The 26,374-nt window shown below is 55.5% G+C and overlaps 1 protein-coding gene across 3 annotated transcripts; it reads right to left on the reverse strand.

The window, feature by feature from the left end:
* Positions 1 to 70: 70 nt before the first annotated feature.
* AMOTL2 (angiomotin like 2) lies at positions 71 to 18,192 on the reverse strand. 3 transcript variants are annotated; one of them, XM_046675272.1, is made up of 10 exons: positions 17,999 to 18,192; positions 14,648 to 15,427; positions 11,607 to 11,904; positions 10,371 to 10,515; positions 9,862 to 9,954; positions 5,506 to 5,801; positions 4,448 to 4,749; positions 3,451 to 3,668; positions 2,709 to 2,885; positions 71 to 1,903 (listed from the first exon to the last, which is right to left on the reverse strand). In XM_046675272.1, exons 2-10 carry the CDS (start codon positions 15,379 to 15,381, stop codon positions 1,845 to 1,847), a joined length of 2,322 nt encoding a protein of 773 aa, XP_046531228.1. In that variant the 5' UTR covers positions 15,382 to 15,427; positions 17,999 to 18,192; the 3' UTR covers positions 71 to 1,844. The 3 variants fall into 3 exon arrangements, with proteins under 3 accessions (XP_046531228.1, XP_046531219.1, XP_046531238.1); XM_046675263.1 differs by having other exon boundaries at positions 2,709 to 2,888; positions 17,999 to 18,191; XM_046675282.1 differs by lacking the exon at positions 2,709 to 2,885.
* Positions 18,193 to 26,374: the final 8,182 nt, after the last annotated feature.

The raw sequence follows: 26,374 nt of genomic DNA on the forward strand, positions 1-26,374 counted from the left end.
TGTGTGGCCCCCCGAAATCCTCACCCTCTTTGCCCCTCGGTGCAGTCTCTCACCTGTGCAAAAACACCACTTTTAATTTTTTTTTTTATTAAAATACTGTTATACCCAGTGGAATGCAGCAGCAGTCCTGGTACAGGGCAGCATAACAGAACAGCCACGTTTACATTTTAAATAGTTATGATAACTTAAACATTCAGACACACACCATGGTCTTTGGCAGAAAATGTTCACAGCACAAAACATACTTTAAAAGAAATACCAAATATTAATCCAAAATATATTAAGTTGTTTTTTTTCCTTTCACAATATTTTTTTGCCTTTTTTTTCTCTCTTTTTTTCTTTTTGCTTTGTAAACAATGCACATGAACCAAATGTATTTTTCAGCTTTAAAGAGGGACGGGGGATTTAAAAAAATATGCAATTGTCCAGCAAATGCAAATGTTTAAAAAGGAAACTTGAGGAACCATGGGAATAAAATAACACATACGGAATCTAAAAACTGTAGAAGAAAAAACAATGATTCAAGGAGAACTGAAAACAGTCAAGACAAATGGCTAAAACCCACCAATCGCCCCTGGGCTGAGTTGGGAGGACTCTTTAAGACCACAGGTCAAAGTCACTGCTGCTGCAGGCTGCCATGTGGATGCTTCACTCTAACTCCAGAACGCTGGCCCTGCTTCAGGGCGCTGGGCACCGGGAGCTGAGGAGCCAGCCTCACAGGCGCCATTTTGTGATGGGGGTTCCCTTCCGAGGACTGTTCAAGTCACAACTTGTAGCTCATTGATTAGTTTTCAATAGCATAGCTCCCTCTCCCAATCCTTCCAGGTGGGAACAAAGACTCTGATGAGAACAAGGCAACTCCTCCTGTTTCCTTCGAGAGAATCGGGGCTGGGAAGCCCACCATGGCAGATGTCTGTGTGTGGTGGCTCATTTCATCTGGCTCAGGGTTCATAACCAAACTGACAGGATGTCCCAGGGACAGGAGCTGTGGAGCCATTTCAAGAGGCTGGTGATTGGGGTCCCTTGGGCATTTAAAACAGGGCTCAAGATGGAGGAAAAGACAGTCAATAACCTGTGGATCAACCAGTATCAAAATCCACAGACTTGAGAAGGAGAGATAACCGGGAGGCTGGCCAGAAGTTACAGGAAGTGCAACAGCAGGGATGGGAGCACAGAACGAGGGGACAAATCTGAAGCAGCATGCTTCAATCTTCTGTTCCACAGAAAGGGACTATATACAAACTGCACAGCGTACTCCAGTCCACTTAAATGGCCCCTACTCACTCCAGGTGAGGAGATGAGGCTGTGGCTTCTGCAGGATTAACACCCTCAGCAATCCCCAAAGGATGTAAGTCTTAGTGATCTCCAGGAGGCAGTGAGGAGCTGAGGAGCAGATGAGGTTGGCTGGGGCCACACTTAGCCAGAGGGGAACATCATGGGTGACTTGATTCCTGAACCAGCCTATCTGGGGTCTCTGGCAGCCATTCTTGGAAATCAGTCCCCAAACAAACATATCCCCTCCCTCCCTGCCTGAGTGCCAACTGGGGGTGCAGGGGGGCTCAGCTCTCTTCTGAGCTTTCAGTTGCTACCCCAGCAGCAGGTAAAGGTTGAATCCTCATACTGCATGGGCCCAGGAGGAATGTGGGGCTAAGAAGCAGGGTCTTCTGAGGTGCGGGTGCTCTCACAGCGCTCCTCTCCCCTGCAGCATCCTTCCTAAACTCCTGGGACCAGATGATCAACGGAAATAAGCGTGCACTGGGTAAAGTGAGGAAGCAGCAGTTGGAGGGGGCTGCTGGAATGGCCGAGAGCAGGGAATCGTTCCAGTCGCCAATGCACCAGCTCCTTCAGATCAGTATCTCCACCATGTCCGACAAGTCCTGGACTCTGGATGTAGCTACAGAGTCTGGAGAAAGAAAAGAACACAGGCACATGCCAGGGAGTGTTTCCAGAATGTTCTTTTAATCCTGGCACATTTTTAAGATAGGCTCTTTCTTCACCAACTTTTCCTACCTCAGCTGCCCAGGTACCCCAGTTCCCATAAATTGGCCAACCAAACACCATGCCCTTCTCCCTCTGAGCTCACCACCCAACCACCAACCTCCCATGTGGGGACACTTCTGTTTATAACTTTGAATGGCTGGAGGGCTTGGAGGGAGGGTAGAGAGCCCTGAGGCGGGGTGGCTGCAGCATTCTTGTCATGCCTGTGGTTCTCTGAGATGGTGAGGCACAGGCAAATATGCGAAGGCTAATGTGAAAGGGGAGCAAACAAATTAAATGGCGTCTTCTCAAATTTCTCCTTCCCGGACTCTTTTTAAACAAAGTCTTCTAACTCGAGAGTGCCATCAGGATCTTAGATATTTATCTTACAGGGCCATCATTATCTTAGATATTTAGGTTGGCAATTAAATATGTAAGGAAGACCAGGAAAAAGGAGACGAAGTGCCGCCCACATGGTCACTTTCTTTCTCAACTTTGGATCTGTCTGTAATCAGGGTTCTCAGTTCCTCTTTTCACACATCCAACCAGCCCTCAGGCTCATACTACGTTGGGCCACACATCCTGCTCACCCACCACTGTGCAGGGCTCCCCATGGAGTGGGGGCAGTGAACAGGAGGGGTCTGGGAAGAAAGGGTCTGGTGCTCCATTTCACACCCCCAGCAAGCCCTCAGCCCTGCCCCGCACAGAAGCCGTGGGAAGGAGGGACTCACCCAGCGAGGCTGTCCTCTGGCCACTGCCGCACCCCAGGAGGCTGTCAGGTTCTAGTCCCAGGCAGGCAGCGGCGCTCTCCGGGGAGCCGTCAGTCTGGGTGCTCCCATCTCTGCTCCCGTGTTTGGCGTGGGCAGGGAGGGGAGCCACGGCCACTGGCTCCTCCGCAGGTGCTCTGTCTGCTGGGAAGGCAGGGGGTTGATAGTTACGGCCTCGTCCACAAGCTGCAGCCTCCATGAAGAACACCCCAAGTTAACTGTAGCTGTTGGGGGCTCAAGGTGGTAGAGGTCGCCCTTGATTTGCAACAACTTCGATTACGACTAAATGCTCCTGTTCCAAATAGGAATGACTGTCAGGTTGGATTGATTTCCAAACATTTCAAGTGATAGAAGACTCCTTTTAGGTTAAATCTTAAACCAACAGGGACTCTAGAATTTCTGTGGCATCTGCTTAGAAGGAGGAGGGAGGGGGCTTGCCTAGAAAGTCAATCTGCACAGGAAGCTCTATTTTACTTTGATGGAGAGCAGCTGGGGCCAGGTGATGGAATTTATGGAAATGGGGGGCTACAGCACTCTTCACATCAGTGGGATAGCTGTAGGTTACAGGGCCACTGGGGCCAGAGTAGATGTTGGCTCCCTGGATAAGAGGTCAGGAAGCCCTGGCTCCTCTGGGTCTCAGTTCTGGGAGGAAAGGCCTGAGAGCAACGAAGCCCTCCACCTGTGCCACCCACCATCCTCCTCTCACCTGCAGCCAGCCGGGCAGGGGTATCCACTTGGCGCTCACTAGAGGAGAGCCCCTGCCAGCCCTGGGTCCCTGTCGTTGCAGCCGCGAAGAGAGATGGCACAGACTTGGCGGACCGCAGGGAGCCCTGGGTGGCCTTGCCAGGGTCTTTCCTGGAGCGCTGCTGAAGGACCTTGATCACCGCATCCTTCTCCAGGATCTGGGCATGAAGCACCTTTAACCTGAGGGTGAGAGGTCACACCCTCATCGTCAAACCCAGCAGCCTCCACCCTTCCCACCTTGTCAAAGTTGAAGGGAAAGACACCCTACAACCAGGCTGGACCCTCTTGCCCTTGTAGCAGGGGCCAGGAAGGGGTCTTCAGAAATGACATCACAGCTCTGACATTTGATGCTCTGAAGACTACCAGAGCATGGGCGCTGGGCCCTTCTTACACCAGCAAAGGCAGGTCATCAAGGGATGGGTTCTGGATTCATCTGATGATAGCCATGGAACACCCCTCCTCCTGGAAGGCACGACCCCAGAGCTGCGGACCAGCAAATGGGCTCAGTGGATGTGTTTGTGCTTTTGAGTCAGACAGAGGTCAAGCGGAAATCATGTGAGGCCTCTGAGATTGTTTTTGGAGAGAAAACACTAGGCACCCCCAAGCCAGGATCTAGTCCACATTCCTTCTGGAGTGGTATGTGGCGCGGACTCAGTTGGAAAATCTTGGTCTCTGATTTACATAGGGGTCAGGGGGGCAGGTAGAGGCCTGGAGTCTTGGACGGCATCCAGCACCCCCAGAGCCAGGGTCTCCTGGGCAGACCAAGGACTCAGTTGGCACCTGGGAAAGAACAGCTGTATGATGCCTGGTGTGCCAAACATACACGGTCAGCTCAGATGCAGGAGGGATTGCTGAGCCATGTGAGGAGAGGGGCCTGTTTATCAGAGATTAAGGACATGGAGGGACTGCACACTGCCACCCCCAGCCCCACCTCAGCTGCCTGGCCTGCAATGCCCTACCTGCTTTCCATCTCCTGATGCCTGTGGCCGCCTGCGAGCAGGCCCTCGTTGAAGCTGCTGCTGGGTGAGGGCTGGGGGGAGTGTCGGATGAGAGTGGTGTCGCGCTGGGCGGCGGCCGTGGCGGCTGCATCCATGGCAAACTGCCTCATGGCCCGTTCCTCCAAATATTTCTGCTCCCACTTGGTCATGTCGGCCTCCAGCGCCAGGATCTGCTCCTCCTTCTCCCGCAGTTGCTCGGACAGCCGCAGGGCGCTGAGCTCTGGGGAGCCATCACTGCCACTACTGGGGGTGCCCGCCTGTCTCTGCAGAGCAAGGAGCACTGTGGTCAAGGGTGGAGGATGGGGTGTGGCGGCCACACCTCACCTCCACACAAGGCCTCTCACTTATGCACGTGCTTGTTCAACTATTCACAGCACACTCCCCTGGTCCCGATTCCACCCAGAGACAAAGGAGGTGGCACAGTCCCCACACCCCTGCCCTGAATCCTGTGGCTGAGGGTCTGCCTTTGCACAGGTGGCCATACAAATTACCCTCCAAACTGGGAAAGTGATGCTCTTAATAATTACACTGGGACAACCGGTATAAATCGAGACAGAACTGTGTACACCAGGAGGTACAGTCAGCCTCAGTCTGTGGGAAGGGTAAGGTTGGGGGTGGAGAGAGAAGTCTATCTGGTTTGTAAACACCAGAGCTATTCACACAGTCCAAAGTGAGGATAAAGACTCAGGATCCTGATGACCATCTTCCCTGTTGATCTTGGGACCATGTCTTCCCTCTTGGGGAGACATATAAGAGGTGGCTAGTCTTCTACTTCAAGGTTCCTGACCTACTTTCTCTAAATACCAAGGACACCAACCCCTGCTGCTGCAGAGGACAGAAGCCCAAGTCTTAAGTCCCCAAGGCTGGTGCACAGCCAAATGGCAGAGCCTCTGCTAAGCCTGCTGGTTGAGAAAAGCCCGCAGCAAGGCTGGAACAGAGATCACCCTTGTTTTCCAGGGCCTCCTCAGATGCTGCCCTAGCTCTGTCACCTCCACTCTCCACGGGTCTTCCCAGCTCACCTGCTGTGCACGCAGGGCCTTGAGTTCCTGCTCTAGGCGCGTCCGCAGACGTAGCTCCAGCTGCTCACGCTTCTCGCACGCGGCCTGCAGCTGTCCGAGAGCCTGCTGCAGCCGCTCCACCTTCTCCACATAGGCCTGCTTCTTGCGCAGCTCCTCCTCGGCGCGCGCCGCCCGGCCCTGTGCATTGCTCAGAGCCTGCTCCAGCAGCTCAGCGCGCCGCCGCTGGTCCTCGATGGCGCCGCGCAGCAGTGCCGTCTCCCGCTCCAGCTTCTCCTGCTCCTGCTGCTGCTCGTAGCCTGCAGGGAGAAAGAGAGGCTGGGTCAATGACAGGGACCACCCTGGCTGGCCCCACTGAGCACCCACCATGTGGATGAGCACGATTGCATCTTATCCTCTCAACAACCCTACGAGTCAGGTACCATTATGAACTCCCTTCTACAGGCCAGGAAACTGGGGCTCAGGTAAATTCACAAGGAAATGGCAGCGCCTGACTGCAGGGTCCCTGCAGTAATGTCTGGCTACACTGCCTCTCTGCTGGGATGTGGACCTGCCCTGGGATGGCCCCAAACGCTGTCCACTTGTGCCAGGTGCCACCATTTCCAAACCACATTCACGATTTCCCTTGAGCCTCGTGATGACACTAGAGACCGGCCAGATAGGAACCGTGATGCCCATTTACAGATGTGAGAACGGAGGCTCAGGTGGACCATGACATGGTCATCATTCAAGTGGGAGCTGTACCTCGAGCCAGGCACTTACATTTCATTCCACTGAAGCCTCTCATACCAGCCCCTTGAAGGAGGATTTGTGACTCCCAACTGACAGGGGAGTAAACACAGGAGGTGACTGAGCCGCGGGGACAGGACCCCAAGTTAGCCTGGCTCCAGAGGGCCAGGCTGCCTCTGGTGTGGTGTGAGGCCCTCACACCCAGAGGCCTCCCAAAGTGGTCTCCAGGGCTCACTCTCTGGACCCAGGCCCCCCCAATTTAGTGCCACATTTCCTTCCATGGTCTGGGGAGACCACTGTGATGTGGGCAACCGACTCATAAAGAAATGCAAACTTCGGTGCTCCGAAAAACTGCAGGCGGCCCAGTGTTTCGTTGGTTTGAATCCTGGGTGTGCACATGGCACTGCTTATCAAACCACGCTGAGGCAGCGTCCCACATACCACAACTAGAAGGACCCACAATGAAGAATATACAACTATGTACTGGGGGGCTTTGGGGAGAAAAAGGAAAAAAAATAAAATCTTTAAAAAAAAAGAAATGCAAGCTTCGCAGCACAGTGAAAATGACTAAGCCCCAAAGATTTGTGCCTGAGGTTCCAGCAATCCTGACTTTTAAAGCTCCTTGTTACCTGCCCAGGAGAACTCTGCTCAGAGACCCTCTCCATAGAGCCAGGCCAGGAGAGGCCCGGGCCAAAGCACTGAGTCCACCAGTTGATGCTCTAGGCTTAAATCCACCTCCTCTTGGGAGTCCCGGGCTGGTCCCCAGGAGTGCATTGGCTGCCTGCCTTGCTGGAGGGCGGAGGGGGACTGGGCTGTGGGGCCTGCCTGATGAACTCAAAGGCACGTCCCTGGAACAGCACTAGCAGAGCCCCGCGGAATCTTCTGCTGTAATGGAATTGTTCTCTACTCTGCCAACCTATTGAAGCACGCGAGGCTATGGAGCACTTGAAATGTGGCTAGTGCAAGGGAAGGACCGAAGTTTTCATTTTATTTAATTTTAATCTTTGGGCCATGTGTACCTAAGTACCTATCATATAGGACAGTGCAAGTTCCAGAAGAGAAGAGTGAAGGCTTGGGACCCAGCAGGCAGAAGGGAGGATTTACTGACTCAGGGCCCTGGGGCAGGAGAGGGAGGACACAGGCGGCTCAGGTCAGCTCTGGCTCACTCTGGAGTTTTGAAGGCTGGGCCCAGGCTGGCCTCATTCTTTGGTGTGGAGAGAAAAGAAGGGGAAGCTCAACAATATCAAAATTAAGCTGTTCATCCTGCACCAGCTTAACATCCAGGGAGCGGGGAGGAGTGGGCAGGCAGGGAAGACACACTGGGAGTTTGTACCTGGAGACAATGACCCGTCCTGTGTGGGTTCACAGAGCCCTTCAGCTTACCGTTTGCAGAGGCCTGCGTCTCATCCCAGCCTTATTCTGACTGTCCCATCTTACAGCCCTAGAAACCTGAGGCTCAGGTGAGAAGAAACTGCCCAAGGAGGATAGAGCTGGCAGAAGGCGGTGACAGGACTCAAGCCCAGATCCCCGGGGAGGGCAGCCAGAGCTGGTCCACATGGCCTGCCTACTAGGAAAAGTAGAGGCTCTGGGAGTAATGAGCCCATTCCTGCAAGTGCTGACTGACCCCGGAAGACGTGAGGGAACCAGCATCCCTGAGAATTCTGTTTTCCCCAGGCTGTTAAGGAGCAAGGAATTACTGCTTGGGTTTCCTCAGCCCTTGGGGAGGGGCCCGGGGGACCCAGCCTTCCTCTTCCAGCAGCTTCCTGCAGCCTTGCACAACCTGTAAGGCCCTGGTGGGGGCTGGGACGCCTCAGGCCTTGGCCATCCCAGGCCACCAGGATAAAACCTGGGCCTGCTGGGGAGGGGAGCTCCTGGGCGGGTGGGGTGGGAGAGAAGCTGGGAGACAGGGGAGGGGGCCGAGGATGGCTAGAAGGCAGGGTGCAGAGCTGCAGAGGGAGCAAGAGGATGCGCCCCTCGCCTTGAGAAAGCCAGGCCCCCCACAGGCACGTCCCTTTGTGCTCACTCTCTCCTCCCAAAGTGGCGGCCAGGGCTCAGCACGCAGGGAGCGGCGGGGGGCGGGCCGGGAGCGGAACAGCCTGGAGCCTCTGGAATGCCAGGCATCCAGGTCACCCGCGGCTGTGAGATTAATGGCTCCAGCGAGGAGCCAAGAACAGCCTGGCGCTCGCTCCCCGGGGAGCGGAAACGCCTCTAGGCCGGCCTCCCCCGTGGCCCCTCCTCTGCCTGCTCCCAGAAACCCTCCCAGTGACTTCCTTTCTTTAGCAGAACCAGGCCCCAGAAATTGCCCCTTTCCTACAGGACACCCCTGTCCTGCCTCCTGCCAGCAACCCATCCCTCTCCAGACTCCCAAGGGCTGCCCTCTCCCCTTTCTTCCTCACCACATTCACCTCTCTCCCAGAGACCCTAAGTTTTTGCCACCTCGCCCCACCCAGCCAGTACAGACTAGCCTACCTCCTGCCTACCGCCCTCCTTCAGTGCTGTGTTCTCCCCTTCCCTGCCCTGGGCGGCCCTGTTGAGGGCTCTGAGCCCTCCTTGCGGAATGAGGTGCTGCCAGCCGGAGCTCAGTCCTCAAGCTGCTCCCCCACTTCTGGACACCCCCTCCCATCTGTGCCACCTACAGTAGGTTTCCTGATGGGTCCCTTGACTCCTCCTTTCTCAAGGCCACCCTCACCCAGACACCAGCCACCCCCATTCCACTTCTCTGCGCACACCCTAAATAAGCTCGCATACAGCACATGGTAGGAGCATACAGCACACGGTAGGAGCATACAGTAGGAGCTCAGTAAATAACCGCCTCTCTGTCTGATTGCTACAGCTTTTCCCTGCTGCTGAGCTCGGGGCTTCCTTTGTCCCCACCCCACACACGCCCATGCACCTCCACTTGAGCCATCCAGCTGCTTCTTCACCTGTGGCCCGCTCTCCACCCCTGCCACCCCCACAGAGCCTCTCTCTCTGGGGACCTCCCAGTGACCAGTCTCCAGGGCCAGGGCACCCTTGTTCCCTTGAATCTGTGGTTAGAAGACCCCACTCCTTCCTCAAGCTTGCCCCTCTCTCCCAATCGCCCCACCCCCACCTCCCCAACCCCTTCTTCAGACTGTACCTGCCGGCTCAGCGCCAGGAACCCACTTCTGGCTGTCTGCAGGTGCCCACCCAGCCGCCTTGCTATGGCTCAGCTCTGCCATGCTCCCCAGCTTCTCACACTCCCGTTGGGCACCCCAACCTTTCTGTTGCCTGGGACACCTGGGAAACTCAAGTTCTTCCTTCTCTTGCATCCCACTGCCTCCAGGGCTATCCTGCCTCCTCCACTGCACCTCTGCTTCCAAAGGACACTGCCCTGATGGCAGCACCACAGCCCAGCAAATCCCTGCTCCCCAGCTGTCCCTCCTACCCCCACCGAGCTCTCCAATAAATACAGAACCAGATCTTCCTCTTCTTCAGAAGCCACCCTCCTCCTGAGTCCAGTACAGTGCTGGGCGCAGAGCAGGCAATCAGTAAACCTGGCTCCAAGCACTGCTTTGACGAGGGGGAGGGCCAATTCTTCCCATCCAGAGGGGCTGCCATGGTCCCACCACCGCAGATCTGGCCAGGCTTCTGAGTGGGACCCCGACTTACTCTGAGCAAGCAGCTTGGCCACCATGTCCTGACTGCCTGTCTGGGCCTCCTGCGTCTTGCTCACCAGGCGGCGGTTTGCAGATTCCAATCTCTCTGTTTCAAAAGAAGGAAAGATGTTTTAAGGAAAGATGTTTGAGTACCAGGTAAAGCTGCCTGCTCAGGTGTCCCCTGGGGTCCTATCTGAGGGGCTGCATCCTCCACACGGGACGAGCTCACAAGGAAGCCTCCTGCCCCGGTCAGTTCAGGGCCTAAGGAGGAGGAAGCATCCAGGGCCACGTAGGTTAGGTGAGAGCTCCATGGGGGCTCCAAGGTTAAGAACACAGAGACAAGCATCTCTCTATCAGGGTGGCCCCCAGGGAGTCTCAGCCTGGGCCCCTTTGAGTCAATTTACACTTAGTTTTGCAGAGGACAGAGATTCCAAATTTGTCCCTAGACCAGAGGGAGCAAGTGCTCCAGAGACACACTCTGCAGACGCCGCCCATCCCTCCACCTGGCTGAGCTGCTCCCACCTCTGAGATCCCGGTTGAAGTCCTGCAGCCTCCTCATTTCACTGTCCATCTTGTTCCGCATGGTCTTCTCCAGGGCCTCCCGCTTGGAAGAGGCTCTCGTCAGGCTCTCGTGGGCCTCAGAGAGCCGCTGGATTTCACTTTCCAGCTGCAAGAAGCAGACAGCAGAGCTGAAGGAGGGGGAGAGCTCCCAGGGAGCGTGTGGCATCACAGCCCACTCCACGGGCCCAGGCCGATCTGCTCCTCCCCATCGGAAAAGGTGAGAGAGGAGAGGATAAAAAGTGAAAGCAAAAGACCCAGGTGACTCCAGGGGAGGGTCAGAGGCTTGTAGCCTCCGGAAGTGGACCAGACTGCTGGAACCAGCCAGTAAGGTTCCTGTCAGCTGTCCCGAGGTCCAGATGCTGAGTGAGCCCAGGGTCAGGGGCGCAGGAAGCACCTGTGTCCAGGGTGACCGAGCACAGCTTTCCTGTGCCCAACATTCAGAAAGAAGCATTTTACTTTTGCCTGGCTTCTGCTGGGAAATCTGAGCATGGCGGGCACCAAAGGACCCCAGCCATGTTCTGGGGATTTGAACTATCTCGGACACCACAGGACAGCCACAGGAGACCTGAGGTCACCTTCTAAAGCTGAAAATATAGCTGGTAAACCTTCACCAAAGAGTGGGGCACCGGACCCCAGCCTCAGCCGCCTCTGCCCAGAGTATCTGCTCCCCGGGGCCTAGCCATCCACCGCAGAGGGCCAGCCTGGCCCCGCCGCCCCTCCCACTTGGCTGCTGGCAGGTTCCGCACGTGCTCCTAGCTGGCCTGTGATTCCAATAAATCACTCGTTTTTTCCAAGAGGAGGGGCTTTCTCTTTGGCCAGGGCTGGCCTAGAACAGACTTGCTGTTGTGTGGGGGACACAAAGGGTTCTCTGTGGGAGGTGTCTGCGGGAGGGGGTGTGTGCAGGGGCAGGGTGCGAGCGTGCAGGGAGCTGGTGAATGGGCTCTTTCTAATCACCACTGGCCAGCAACTGCTCACGCTCCAGACCTGCTCTGCTGGCCTCACGGCTGCTCCCCAGCTGTCTGGAGTCAGTGAGGGAGGGTGCATGAGGGATGAGGGGGTGGGGGTCAGAGGGATGGCTGAGAAGCCCAGCCAGACAAGCTCTCAGACTCCTCTGCCTCTCCCTCAACTGCCCACTCCCCAGTTAGCCCCTCAGGGTCCCTTCCTCCCCCTCTCCCTCTGAGGTCCAGCAGGGCCTACCTTCTCGATGCGACCAGCCTTCTCCGTCAAGCTCTCCAGCTCCCTCTGCAGCCTCTCATTGTCCCTCTGCAGCCTGGCATTCTCCCTCAGCACAGTCTCCATCTGCGCCAGGTGGGCACTGGCCGAGGAGGCCTGGGTGCTTGCTGGCCCCTCCACTCCAGGTGGACCGAGGGAGGCTAGGGGCCCGTGGCCAAGAGCAGCTGGGTGTGGGGCCGGGGGGTGCTCCTGGGACTGCTGCAGGTACTGGTACTGCTGCTGCTGCTGGAGGAACACGGGAGGCACCTGGGCCTGCAAAATCCTGGGGACATAAGAGATGGTGCTCAGAGACCGCACAAACCCTCCTGGCTCAGAGCAGCCCCGGGGAGACAAGTCAACTCAGCCTCCCCACAGCATCAGGTAGCAACTAGTGGGGAAGGCCTTTTCCACGTGGTGTCCACCCAAGACCCTCAAGAGCTAGGGAGGCTGGCCTGGAGGGGATTAACAGCAGGAGGCTTGTTTCATGCCCAGCCTTGTTGTGGTCAAGGCCTTGAGGATCAGCCTGAGTAGTCCTGGACCTTAAGCAACCAGTGCTTAAATAAGGCATTTAAAAAAATGTGCACTTGACCCTTCTAATCAACAGAAGGTTCTTTTTGGGTCTGGAGGTCATGTCAATCATGACTGAGCACAGAGCCTTCCAGGCCCCTGGGCCACTTGGTGGCTGGGCCCCAGCAGCTACCCCCACGTCTGTTCTAAGCCGCCAGTTTCAGGCCTTACACTAGCACCTGCCCATGTGGCACCCCCACATTTTCTCCCTCCTATTTTGGGTCCTGTCACCCCTTGCAGAAACATTTTCAGAAGACTGTGGCTAAGGTTAGACTGGCGAGACAGATGTCAGGGTAAGAGTCTGAGCTCTGGAGTCTGACAAGAGGCCTTCAAATCCCCAGGGTGCCGGCATGTCTCTGCTAAATCCCGAGGGTCAGCGTCTCCAGCCTCTAGGGGCTCCAGGGCTGCACAAGGCCTGGCAGAGTGCTGGGCCTACAGCAGGCGCCCCCATAATGGCAGCCCACCCTCCACCTCTCCTACTAGGAACCGCAGTTTACTCTGTTTAAAGAGGAAATGTGACCCAAAGACTGGATTTTCTGCGATGTAGGGGCCACTTCTGGACTACTGAATAGCCTGAGCTTAGGGACAATGTTCTACTGGCCTCTAGCACTGGTATGACGTCACTCTCAGGGCCCCGCGTCAAGGGAGAGGGCAAAGCGTAAGAGGCATGGGGTGAGGGTGGGGGTCACAGAGCCTTTCTGGGGCCTTGTGACTCCAAATGTCAAAGAAAAGGCTGCCTCAGTTTCACCGGGAAATGTCCACGTCCCAGAAGCCCCACAAAAATTTAATTCCACTTCTGGGTCCATCACCGAAGCACTCACGCCTCCCCTCCCCCTCTGGCCCAGGCTCTCTCCCCTGCTCTTCTTAGGACCTTAGGCTAAAAGAAGTCTCTGCCCCCAGTTCCAGCAAACAATCCTGCAGATGGATTTCTCTTACTGCCTCAGGTGGAGCATCCAGTGAGGGTCCCACTGGAATGGGCCAACTCCCTGCACTGCTAACTGTGGCATTCTGGGGCTTGCTCCATGAACTTGCTCCCCTGCCCTGGGCCAGGCCGACACAACTGGCATTCTTTGGGGATGACTTAGCTCCGAGAAAGAATAGTCTCCTTTCCCTTCACACTTGCTCTCTCTTCCCCTTGTCCTCCCCTCCCCACTCTTTTTTGTTCTCCTGCCATCAGTCTACTTCCTTTCCGAGATATTATCTTTTCCTGACCGGGTTCAATAAGGGTGGTCCAAAAGAAGAAACCACGACTCAGCTTCCGAAGCCCTCCCGACTGAGCCCTGGGAAGGGAGATAAGGTGGGGGCCTGGGAGGTGGAGGCTGGAGAAAGCCCACAAGGCTCCCGCTCCTCCATACCAACGCCGTTGCGTCACTCGTGTCTCGAGAGTGAGGAAAGGCATCTTTCCCAGGAAAGGCCAAATGGTGGGAAAGTGGGTGACTACATGGAGACTCAGCAGGCATGAACAGAACCAGACTCTGACCTTGAGCCACCAGAGGAAAGGAGTCTGCAAAATCTCAGGGCCCTCTGGCGAGGTTTCCCGGACCCCCCATGGAGGGTGATGCAGGGTGTGTGAAATGATCGGTGTGTCGGCTTCTCGGGAACAGGTGCTGGACCAAGTGAGAGCCTCATTTCTAAGAATCCGTATTTCTGCAAACTATGTGGGCTTCCTGCCTCGCCCTGGTCTCTCTGCTTCCACTCTGGCCCCTCTGAATCCATCGTCTACGTGCAGCCAGAGGGACATTTTTAAAAAGGTAAGCCAGGCATCCTCTAATGGCTCCCTTCATACTCAGAGTCAGACTCGGTCCCCCCGCAGCCTCTGCTGAGCCTCCACAGAAAGGGGCTTGCCAGAATCCTCTCCCACTACACGTCAGCCACACGGAGCACACGGAAAAACATGAAAGGAAGTGAACAGCAGAGACAGGATAGCTCCTGCCCTGATGTAGGATGGGGAGAGGTCTCCAAGGAGGCCATGTGACCCTCCCCACCTCCAGTTAGGAATGGCTCCCAAGAATCACAGAAAGCAAACTGTCCACTTGTGCCTAAAAGTCTCCAGAAAAGGAGGCCCCACCTTGTTCCCACTTAACTTGCAAACAGCTTGGCAATGATTCCCAACCCTTGTCTCTAGGAAGTTCTTTCTGAAATCTAACCTTTAGCTCCCTGCTGTAATTCACACCCTCTGAGAATCCTAGTTACTTGACTGCTACAGCTAATCAGACAGTGGTGTCCATCTCTGATTTAAAGCAAGGGATGCCACTAAGTTCTCACAGGTGACCTTGGCTAAGTCCCTCTCTCCTCCAGGCATTAGCCACCCCCTTTCGGGAAGCCCTCCTCTGGGCTGATAGGGGTGAGGTGGGGATCTTGCCAGCCCTGATACAAGGTGCCGTCTTGGCGGCTCTCCACCCTGGGAGAACTGCACTGGAAGAAAGTCAAGAACATGAAAGACCAAGATGGGCAGGTACCTGACTTCAGCATGCTGGAAGTGCGGGCTGCCGCGGGGGCGGTACCGTGGGTCGGTGACAGCGGTGGTGGTCTCATGAGCTAGCACAACGTGTGGGTACTGAGGTGGAGGTCCACGGGTCTCTGGGCCCTCGGCAGGGGTGCCCCTGGGCGGGGGGCCCTGCTGGTTGCGGGCCAGCTGCGGGAAGCTGTGGGAGGAGCTCATGTGGCTGGGGGCCCGGGCACCGTTCCTCTCCAGGGACAGCTGCAGGAGCCGTTCACTCAGGGAGCGCACGTGCCCGTGCCTCAGCTCCCGCAGGGCCTCATCCTGCCTCCGATTGCCTCCCGGGGCCCCTCGGGGATCCCGGTCCCCAACATGTGGCCGGGGCCCCGCCTGCTGGGCCGCATAGTACTGTGAGTGGGCCTTGGCCTCCTCGTAGGTGGGCAGCTCCTCGCCCTTGCTGGGCTGTGGGCACAGCCGGTAGAGGGTGTTCTCTGCCAGGTGGGCCTCACCGCCCTGGTGCTCCTGGCCCTGGGGCTCCTGCCTTGTGGCCTGCTGCAGCACCTGACTGTCCTCGGGTACCGAGATCTCCAGGGAGGCCTGGGGGCTCCCTGTGCCCCCAGCCCCGGCCCCACCCCGCAGGGCCTGCTGCTGGATGGCCAGCAGCGTGCGTGTCTCAGTCAGGTTGCCATAGCGCAGCTGCTCCTGGATAAGGCGGTGCAGGACTGTCCCCGAGGAGTCTTCCAGTGTCCTCATGCTTCCTTGGCTTGCACACACCCACCTGGACAGAGGCCAGCGGCACCTGGGAGGAGAGAAAGAAGAGCAATCAGTGGCAGCACGTGGGAAGGGGCCAAAGGGGGGCCTTTCCACGACAGTCCTGTCCTGAGCATAATGATAAAGAGCAAGGCTACGGAGGGTCACACAGGACCAGGTTCAACTGCCAATGCTGTCACCTACTGATAAGGCAAGTCACCTAACCTCTGAGCCTCAGTTTCTCCATCAGAAAAATGGAAAGAATAATGCCTGTCTCGTGGAGTTGAGAATTAAAAGAGGCAATGCTGTTGATCTCCCGGTGCACTATAAATCTACCTGCCGTTATAACCACACAGGTGGAGACTTACTATGCTAGAGAAAGACACCAGCAACCTAGAAGGTCATCAACCAGGAGCCACAGCCTCCTGCAGTCAGCTTCCCCGTCAGAGAGCCTAGTTCAGATCTAACCACGGAGCTATCCAGTCCAGGGGTGGACAGGGTCCCCGTTTATTGGCAGGTGATAAAGAATGAGTCCAGCCCAGTAGAAATCCTAGGCAAACAGCCCCCAGGGGCCCTTTAGGAGGAAGCGTACCTGAGCCCCAGCCTCGGCGTAGCTAACTCACCACCCATTACGCCGCTGAGCCCTCCCTGCCATAGGACAACCTTGGTGGTCACTCTGCAAAGTGAACAGGAAGAAGGAGAAAATGCATGTGGACTGGTGAAAAACGGATGAAAGAAGAGAGGCTGCAATAGGACAATGGTCTTGGGAGATAAGGCAAAAAGGTGCCACCCATCAAAGTTTGTGGATCAGTCACATAGTCTGTGCACTGACAGTAACCACATGGGTGCTCCAGGAAACAGAAAGGATGGCACAATGTCTTTGATTTTATGATTACCATCCCCAGCCACACACACACTTCCTACTTGGAAAAGCCCTTGATGGTCCTCCAGGCACACAGGGGACTCAGCATTGTGACATCAGTAACACCCACTTGAGCCGGCTGGAAGAGTGAGGGAAGGAGGGAGGGGAGGCTCTGGGATGCAGGGACCTGGGGCTGCAGCTGCAAGCTGAGCCTAAAGTGCAGGAAGATAATACCTCCTGAGGAAGGTGTCCCCTTCTGAGCTTGGGCTCCCATGGCTCACGGCCAGGAAGGCTGCCTGCCTCACCCAGCTTCCTTTCCACAGCCTCCTCCAACACAAACCTCCAAACTGGGATTCAGGGAAAAATCAAACAAAACTCACACTGCCACAGGTCTTGTATGTATGGGAGGAGGAGCGGGAGAAATGTGCCCCTCCTCTGGCACAAAACTAGCCCCAGTGCCCTGGACCAGTTAAGGCTTGGCAGGTGGTCAGAGCCCCCATTCCCAATCCACTCCTCCTCCTAGCTGCCAAGAACTGGGGAGAGGGAGACAGTCTGGAGGGCATCTCTGTATCCATCCTTCCTGGCACCCAGTCATATCACCCCCCCCCCCCCCCCGCCCCCCGCAACACACACACTCAAGGAATGGAGATATGCAGATGCAAGACTCTAGAGTTTCCAGGGGCAAAACAGGAATAAATTCGCCCTAGAGTTTCCTCTGCGGGGCATTTCCTAAATTAATCACGGTCTGGGTTGACACCCGCTGAGGAGGACGGAGAATGCAAGGCTTTCGGGGCAGATTCCAGGCCGCCTCTCCCCATCAGTGTGCCTGGGAGCAGGGAACACCCCTCGGGCCTCTCTTCCCGAGGTTGTGCCCGTCAAGCCCCTCAGATGCACATCCTTTCAGCTGAGCTACTACTAAAATCTGCAACCGGGGCCGTGCACGTCTACTGCGCTGGCGCGCCCTGCTTTCTGAAACCCGGTTGGAAGAAAGCACGCATCTCCAGCTTTTGCCTGGGCTCACACTCTCCCAAGGAACGCGAGTTGCAAAGCGAGGTTTCGAAGTCAGATCGCGCCCCAGCCAGGGATCCCGCCACCAGGACTCTCGCCCGTCCACGAGCACCCGGTGGCCGCCGGTAAGCCTGGACCGAGCGGGCGAGGGGGGCCCGTGGCCCAGAGAGGTCTGTAAGCGTCGTGGGTCCGCCTCCCTCCCTCCCACCCGAGCCCTCTTTGTTTTCCAAATGCTCCAGCGCTGACGTCACCGGGCTGGACGGCAGGCTGCATTCTTTCTAAGTGAGAGCCAGTTCGTGGCTCCAGAGAGGATTTTCCAAGGAAGACAAAGAGGAATTCTTGGGCTAGTCGGGAGCAGAGACACCTGTAACACCCACCTAGCCAAATCAGCCCCCAGAACCCTGCAACATGAACTCGAAGCAGCGGCTCCCGCCCAGTTCCGCGCCCCTCTCCCGGACTGGCGACCTAAAACGCAACCCTGCTCTCCCCAGAGGCTGCCCCCTCCGCCAGCCCCAGGGGACCCGCGCGCCTCCGAGAGAGCCCCCCCAGGCGCACGGCGCGGCGTCCCCAGGCAGAGCGCCCCTTGCCTGGCTTTGCGCTGCCTGAAAAGGGCGCCCTGCGCCCTGAGGACGCTCGGTCCGCTGGGCTCCCGCTCCCGGAAAAGGCCGGGCGCGCCGGGGCTCGGGCTCCGGCTGGGGCGCGCCTCTGCCCGCCCCGCGCGCTCCCCAAGCGCCGAGCGGCCTTCCTTACCGCTGCGGCCCGCGGGGGCTCGGCGCAGTCGGACCCGACGACCCGGCCCGGCTCGGCTCGGCTCGGCTCGGCTGGGCGGCGGAGGTGTGCACCCGGCGGTGGCGCCGACGCTCTGGTCGCCCGGGCCCCAGCGCGCAGCCCCAGGATCGGCCCGCGCCGGAGGCGGCTGCTATGCCAGGAATGTGAGAGTTTCAGGTTCCCCCTCGGGATCAAAGCGAACCACAAATAACCTCTCAGCGCGCCGCCCTTCTCTGCCCTCCGCCTCCTCCCGCTCCCTCCTCCCGGCCCCCGCCTTCCTCCGGGAAGGCGGTGCTGCGGGCCGGGTGCCCGGCCGGCCCCCGAGCTTGGTTCCCCGGCCGCCCCGGGCCCTCCAGGACGCCTTGCGCCCCTCCTCGGCACCCCACCCCCACCCCGCCCCACGCTTGCCTTTGGAGCTGCTGGGGACGAATTAATCCAACTCGGCCCATCACCGCCCCCAACCCGGCCCCTGCCTCCCTCTCATCCCTTCTTCCCTATCGGCGGGACGACAGCGCGGGATGTGCACTGCGTGTCTCTGCGGGACTCTGGGTGTTGCAGAGGGAGGGGTTTGGGGTTGGGGGGCTGTGTGTGTGTGCGTGTGCGTGTGTATGTACAAAGGGTGGGAGGTCTGCAAAGATGTCCGAATCTGCCCAGCTTGGACCGTGCCCCGGCGAAGAGGTGATTCGGCTTCCAGCGCGGAGCCTCTTCCCTCACCCCCACTGCTTTCACCGCCAGCGGCGACCTTTGAACTGCACTTTTATTGTTTACAAACACCCTCGCCAGCTCTTTTAGGACCTGTCTTCACAGAAAGCGTGAATCGGGGTTGAAAAATCTTCTAGCTAATTTGACCCACCTAACCAACTGACTCCCCCGCCGCCAGGCGCTCTGTCCAGGTCTTCCCAAAGAAGGCAGCAATCGGCACCCCTTTACGCAGAGCGCACGGTGCGCCGCCACCCGCTTTTCGCGTAATCATCCCATTCAGCCTCCCAGTCATCCTCCCAGGGAGTTCTGTTATGATCCCTGTGTTATAAATGAGGAAACCGAGGCTCAGAGAAGTTAATGAGCTTGCCCAGGGTCACACAGAGAGTAAGTGATGAAGCCAGGTAACTGGACTGCTCAGTTTCTCATTCTCAAAACTCTTCCGTGGCCACCAGAATGCGGGCTCGCTACACGGACAGGGCAGATCCTGGGATCCCTTTTCTCTCCATCTACCCTCTCTCTGTTCCAGCCTCTTCTTCATTTCCCTCTACATCCATGCTAGCGGGGGGACCCTCTCCACGTCCACTTCTGTTGCTCCAGCTGTTCCTCCTTTGGATGGAATTCTCTTCTCTGCCCCTAGGACCCTTCCTCCCCCACCTTCCCACTAGGCTGGTCCATGTGTGCTGGTGGAAACCTCTTCTTCAGAAAGCCTGCTCTGACACACCCTCCCCACCCGGCAACTCCGTGTACCATTCCTGAGCCCTGACCACACTGGGACTCTCGACACTACCATGTGCCAGGCTCCGTTCTCTGTCCCCCAGGGTTAGGGCTGACTGCCCCCTGGCTGGGTCCTCTCCTCCTCCCCTCACTATGGAGTTTGCAATTCCCAGATCTGCTGGAGGGGACCAGGGACAAGAAAACTTTGTAAGTTCAAAGAGCTGTTTACTAGCCAGGGACATTGTTAATTTTTAATAAAGCCCTCCCCAAAAATGTGTGTATGTCTGTGTGATTTACTTGGAAGCCAAATATTGCATTTCAAATGGTGATTGGCTCTGAGACAAATGAGAAAATAAGTCATTTGTGCTAAGCTAAGGGATGTTTGGCGGTCCAAGGATCACCGCACAAAGAGAATCTCAGCCCAACCAAACAGACTAGGTAGGAATTTTAGAAATGAAAAGGAAGGGAGAAGAGGTCCCCAGGTGACCTTACCTCGTGGACAGCATTCTTCTTGGAAACACTTCGTGGAGATGTGAGAGTGGCTGTGGGAGTGTACTCCAGGGTTGCAAAATCAGGGGAAAGGTCAGTCCTATGTTTCAGGGGCGTTTGGGGGGACATCTGACAAATTGCTTTGCAAACATTCTTGAGATGCTTGCAGAAAGGGGCCAGCTCAAGGCAGCTAGAGTCAAGGAGGTACACCTTGGAGTGGGCAAGCCTGCTACAGACCTAAAAGGGACCCCATCACTGCTCACCTCTGTGTCCCAGGGCAACAGAAGGAGGAGAGGGGTCCCAAAGCCCAGATGGGAAATTTACACACACTTCTTTTCTTCTTTTTCTTTTCCCCACCTCTCTGTAAGAAGGATGGAGGGCAGGGCTCTGCAGGGTGGTTGGGGGAGAGGGTCACCACAGCTCCCACGTGCTGGAGGCAGGTGGGCACAAGTGGACCTGGCTGGCCAGCCGCTAGCACGTACATCTTCTTCACTTATAGCAGGGAAGAGAGGCTCGCCTCCTAAGCCAGGGCTTTCCACCTCCCAGCTTTGTTCCTCTCTACCCACCTTGTCCCCTCTTCCCTACCTCCTCCCCCTGCAGGTAATGATTCTTCCCAGATGACAGTGTGGCTGGCTGGGTCTGGAATCCTGCCCAGGAAGATGCAGGGGTGACCCAGTTCTCACAGTAAGCCAGGCTTGAAGCCTTTGCTCTGGAGAGTGCAGCTCCCATGGGTGTGGCTGCGTCATAGGTGTGTGAAGGGCTTAGCAAGGATCTGGGCACCCACACCCTTGTCCCTCCTTAGCCCGGGCCTGGGCTCAGGCCTGGATCCGTGCCTGTGATATGGCCTCAGTCTGGTTCTGCAGCTGTGTTCCACTGTGACCAGCAGGCAAATAAAGGCGAGTTCTAAGCTGGACCCTAGCAGCCCTCTCCCACGGAGCTAGGAAGAGAGTGGTCTCCTTACTTCCCAGGTGGTTGACTGGTGGAGGAGGGGCTCCAGGGCCCAGGTGCCAACATCAAAGCAAGACTCTGCTAGTTGTGAAATTCTCCCTTCCAGCCTCCCTGGACACTTCCTTTGACAGATTACGGGGAACAGGGAGCCCACCAGAATCTGGAGCAGGAGGCAAATTCACAGGAAGAGCCTGGACATTGGGACGGAAGTTCCAATGCTTCAGTTCCGAGAGTCAAGCTGGGGGCCTGACTCTGTCCTTCTGCCAGCCCCCGTGGTCCACTCTCCATGACCTTCTCTGCCCTCTCCCTGACCCCGCCCCCAGGGTTTCCCCTCAAGTCCTCTCCTGCCACTACCACCTCCTTCCCCTCCACTCCAGGCCTCAGGCACAGGTTGCCTCACAGAGTCTGTGCCATTGGGGTTAATTCTGCCAGAGCTGGAGCAGTTTTGGAGTTAGGCTCCACAATAGTTAGGGTAAGAGGGTGCTGTCCTAAGTAATGAAGGAGCGCTGACTTTCCAAACTGCACACACCCCTTGAGTCCCAGGCCTTCCTCGGTGCCCTTGGGCTTCCGATGCTCCTGCAGGCTCAGGCTGGATGGTTCCTGGGGCGGTGAGGTCCCTGCTCCAGGTCCAGCCCCGGGCCTCCGTGGAAGATGCGTCTAGTGGATATTGGTGAATAAATGGACAAACTGCAGGAGTGCACCTTCAGTTTGTTCTTATCTGGGCAGCCATCAGGCTGAGGAAGGGGATGGGGATGAAGACCTAAGAACTGGCACGTTCCAGGCCGTAAAGAAGGGAAGATCATTGGGAAATATCCACTTAACCCCAGGCACCTGCCTTTCCTGCAAAGCTCCCTGGTACCGAGGGGTACTGATTGGCAGATGGGCGCTGCTGCTCAGAAAGACCCTCTGCTCTTGGCAAGAGGCTGAAGAAGTGTGAGGGCCCTGGGTTTGCAGGGCTCCTTGTAGAAAAGAGCCCAGGGCAGGCTTTTGTGGCTCCTGGGGCAGGGCCAGTGTGATGAAAGAGTGCCCCCTAGTGAGCCTCGCCCCCAGCTGCCTGGGTCAGCTCAGCCCAGGGCTCCCAAGGTAGACCTGGGTCCCAGAGGGGAGTAGGGGAGGGGAGGGGAATGTTTGAGACAGGGTTTCATCCAGGGGACATGAGTCTTCCAGGACCCTCCAAGAATGGACTAATGGCTCCAGTTGTGTTTCTGAGCTTTCCTCCCGTTTCAGCCTCTCTTAGGATTTACATCGTCTTTAAAGAGATACCACCTTTAACACAAACAACCCTATATCATTGACATTGGGCAAATACCTTTCATTTACTCACCCATTCACCCTTCCATGCATCTCTTCTGTCTTATATTTCATGTATTCATTCAACAAACATTTCCTGGGCACCCACTCTGAGCCAAGCTCTATGAATTGAAGGGACTCTCCATCCTTGCAGAACTCAGGGGTCACTGGGTGCAGGGGAGAAAGAGGCTAGTACACTACAGAGCGGAGAGTTCCCTCTTGGAGGAAGGGAGTGTGGGCACAGGGAGGGAGTCATGGCTGGCTTCCTGGAGGAGGTGATTTTCAAGCTGAGTGCTAAAGGCCAAGATGGATTACGAGTTATCCCCTCCCCCAGCTGGTATGTGGATAACCTGCACTAGAAGCACAGACCCCCTGGTTCACTAAAACAAAAGCAGGAAGTACTGAGCCTTTCACAACGGCTGGGCTGGTGACCTCCAGCCACCGGTACCTCTCTCCAGGAGTAACGCCGGGAGACAGTGATCACAGAGGGACACAGGGAAACCTTGTGGGGTGCTAGATATGTTCACTACCTTGACTGTGGTGTGCGTATGCCAAAATTGACCAAACTGTGTACTTTAAATAAGGTAGCTTGGTATAAGTCAAGTCTACCTCCAGAAAAAAAGAAAAAATTTGAAAAGTCAAGTAGGATCACAATGTGAAAAGCAGTGTCCTCTTCCACCTTCTCCCCACAAAGTTCCGTTCCCAAGAGACTTTCAAGTCTTTCAAGACTTTTAGATGTTCTGTTATTTACACTTAGATTCCTCAAAAATCTTCCATTTCGTGGTGTTTCTGTTTTAGATATTATCTACCTACTTCCTACTCTGAAAGATTAGGATATAGCTCTCTTACACACCACACACACACAGACATTTACACACCTGCACACTTCTCTTCCTCCATCCTCTGCAAGGCTCCATGACATTTTGGTTAAATTATTATTCAGTGTTTATAGTACCATGACCATGTAAATATTGTTAATAGCTGGATCACATATTGTGTCATGATTACACTTCCTTTCTTATACAACTTTTGTTTTTATTGGAGTTAAATATTTGCCTCATTTTTTCATTTTCTGGGTGTGCTTTTTTCAGCATTAATTTGTGCCCAAGTGGACAGACAGAACCCTAAAATTCCACTCAATGAGTGTAGACCCACTGGTGTTCCGTCAGGTCCATTTGGATCTTGGTGGCGTCTCTCCTGGGAAGTTGGCATGGGTTGCCCTCTGGTCCCGCCAGATGGCTTTCATCTTGAGATTTCCTTCATCTCCATCACTGGCCCCTTCCCCTACTTCTCTTCTGTTTGCTTCCCTGTTTCTTGGATTCCTTGTCTTCATCTTCTAGAAATTTCCTAAGAATGGATCTACGGGAGATAAATTTTCCCTGTATATTTTGAAAGAGTTGCTTCGCTGTCTTCTTGCTTCTAGGGTTGCCATTGAGAAAATGATGTGGTTCTGACTGCTGATTCCTGGAAACGAACTGTTTTCTCTCTCTCTGAAAGCGTTTAGGATTTTCTCTGTATGTCTGATGTCCTGAAATTTCCCAATGATGTGCTTTGATATGTTTTGTCCTTTGCTCCGGACCCTTCAATCCGGCACCCCATGTCCCTAAATGCTGGGAAATTTTCTCATATGCTCATGTGGTTACTCTTCTTCAGTTTAACTGTTCTCTTTTTTGGAACTCCAGTTATTTGGATGTTAGAACTCCCCAAACGATTCTCTAACTTTTAAGTCTTTTTTTCTGTTATCCTTGATTTTTCTGGGAAATTTCCACCCCTTCATATTTCAACCCTTCTATATTTTTGCTATCATTTCTAATTTTCAAGAGCTGTTTCTGATCCAGTGTTCCCTTTTGTAACATCATCTTCTTGTTTCATGAATTAATTATCTTCTCTTATCCCTCTGGGAGTAGTAATTATAATGAAAATTGTTTTCTTATTCCAACCTCCACATTATCTCTGTTTCCTTGGAGTTCCTTTTTTTTCTGTTTGTTTGTTTTGGTCTCTGTTTTTTGTAGTTAAGGCTTCCCCCAAATGACTTTGATTCTTGGCTGTCTGGTCCTACTTAAGAGGGAGGTGTTTAACAGCTGGTGAGAGCCCCATGTCGGGGCAGAGCTGGTGTCTCGGTGGGCCTCACAGATAAAGGATGGCATATGGTACTAGCTCTCATGTTGGAGAACCCAAAAGAGCAGAATATGAGCCAGTCAGTTTCCCAGTGAAGAACCTAGTGAAGCTCCCGCCAGGAGGCTGGAAGCCTGGCTGCCAGCGTTTTGAGAGCAGAGCAGGACGGGAAGCAGAAGGGGCTGGGGGCCAGTGAGCTGTCAGACCCCACCACTACCACCACTGTGTCCATCTCTCCAGGTGGTCACTCTCCAGTTTGGCGCGGGGATGGGGAGGGGATTGGCCTGGAATAAGGTGCTGCTGTCTTCACGTGGTGAGGCGGGGGTCTCAGTGTGCTCCTCCTCATAAGGGTTTCAGCCCCCAGCCTTGCCTCTGTCTTGGAGGTGTCCTGCGGGTCCATTTGCTGGGATTGTCTGAGGCTCTGCTGAGCTTGCTTCCTCCCCTCCCCAAGCACCCAGCAGTGGGGAGAAAGCTAACATCTCCTCCACCTGCTTTCCCTCGCCAAGATTTTGTTGCCATCACCCTCCTGCTCTCTCTTCAGGTCCTGCCTTCTTCGGCTGAGGGATTAGGCTTTTTCCTTTCATCTCTTTCCTGTCGGGTAGGCGGATTCGGGGCGGAGCCAGGGTGAAGGCATTCTTCTCTCCTCCTAGGGTAGCCAGACCCCGCCTCTTCTTGGTTGTTCTCACTGAGGTGGCACATTCCAGGCCTTGTCAGGACTGGGGTGGGCACTTGGGGCAGGAAGCTGGCCAACTCAGGGTCGTTGAGCTGGTTCTACGACTTCAGGGCTGCTTTCTCTGCTGTGGGCTGGGACCCGGGTGGGGGTGTTTCTGTGAAGGTAGCCCTCAGGATGAGGCCTGGGGTTCTGGTACCCAGGACTCCAGGGCTGCAGCCAAGACCTTGGAAAGGAAGACTCGAGACTTGGGGTTTAGAGACCCAGGGACTGAGCCTGCGGTTCCAGGAGGCACATGATGCTCCCTTCAGACATCATCTTGTCTTCACCAAACCTAGGTATCCAGAAGGCTGGCCCAGAGCTGCCTTCCTTTCCAGTCTTGCCCCTTTCCTATGGGTACATTCACAGGAGAGAGTAGGGGCGGAGAACACTGCCTCTCCCAAGCCCACCTTTCGTTGCCCGCGGAGGGCCAGGCCTCTGGCCTTTCAGCGTTGTTGGAAAAGTTCTGTTGTTTGACTGGGTAGGGGTCTAGTCACTTGGGAGATGCGATAATGTCCAGCTTCTTTTGTGCGGAAGCTCCCAGGGTGTGTTGTGTGGGGTGCCCCGTGAAACCCGCGGTCACATGTGCCAGGGAGTCTCCATAATGACAGTATTCCTCCCTCAGAGGTTCACAATGGCATCAGCCTGTAGGAAGAGTCTGAAAATCCCTTCAGGAAGGAAACTATATCTTTTGTTTAAGGCACCCACGTTAGTGAGGACAGGCTGAAAGAGGTTAGACTGATCTCAAAAGGTGTGAGGCAGTGGACAAGTAGGAGTGTGGAGTCCGTCATCCTGGTGGAAAATGAGATGGCTCCAGAGTTGGAGACAGCGAATAATCAGAGCCCGTATTTTGGCTAGTCCTGGCTAACCTCTGGCAGAGGTCTCGGGTGCCTCAGCTGCCCAGCCTGCTTTTTAGACCCTTTTGGCAAGTCCTTCCCCAACCCTCGCCCAAATCCAAAGTCGCTGGAGCTGGAGGAGACATGGAATCTGGCCCTGGAACCAAGGAGTGACAGTGGAGAGGCCCAGGGCCAGTGTTCCCTCTGAGGTCACTGGGAACACAGGCACATGGGCTACAGGGAGGAGAGGGCAGGAAGCCCGAGAGGCAGGGACCACGGAGTCAGGCAGAGCAGTTGTTATTATTTTTGGACAAAGTCATATCTGCATTTTTAGTAAGATATAATTTAATATAAATATGTAATAATGTATGTTAAAAAATTCAACCATTTTGTGTACAGTTTGATGAATTTTGGTAATTGTACACAGCTGTGTAACCACAGCCGCCGTAAAGATTTAGATCCTCTTCATCTCTTTAAAAAGTTTCCTTGCACCCCCTTTGCAGGCAATTTCCTCCCTCGACCCCCAGCCCCAAGCCACCACAGATCTGCTTTCTG

This window comes from Equus quagga, chromosome 1, assembly GCF_021613505.1.
Source record: "Equus quagga isolate Etosha38 chromosome 1, UCLA_HA_Equagga_1.0, whole genome shotgun sequence".
Classification (NCBI taxonomy): domain Eukaryota; kingdom Metazoa; phylum Chordata; class Mammalia; order Perissodactyla; family Equidae; genus Equus; species Equus quagga.

Coding starts and splice junctions, on each gene's coding strand:
- AMOTL2 (XM_046675263.1), bottom strand. CDS start 15,381: ATGAGGACACTGGAAGACTCCTCGGGGACAGTCCTGCACCGCCTTATC. Junction 11,905..14,647: donor TTCCAGCATGCTGAAGTCAG/GTACCTGCCCAT, acceptor TTATGTCCCCAG/GATTTTGCAGGCCCAGGTGC. Junction 3,669..4,447: donor CATCAGGAGATGGAAAGCAG/GTAGGGCATTGC, acceptor TCTCACCCTCAG/GTTAAAGGTGCTTCATGCCC.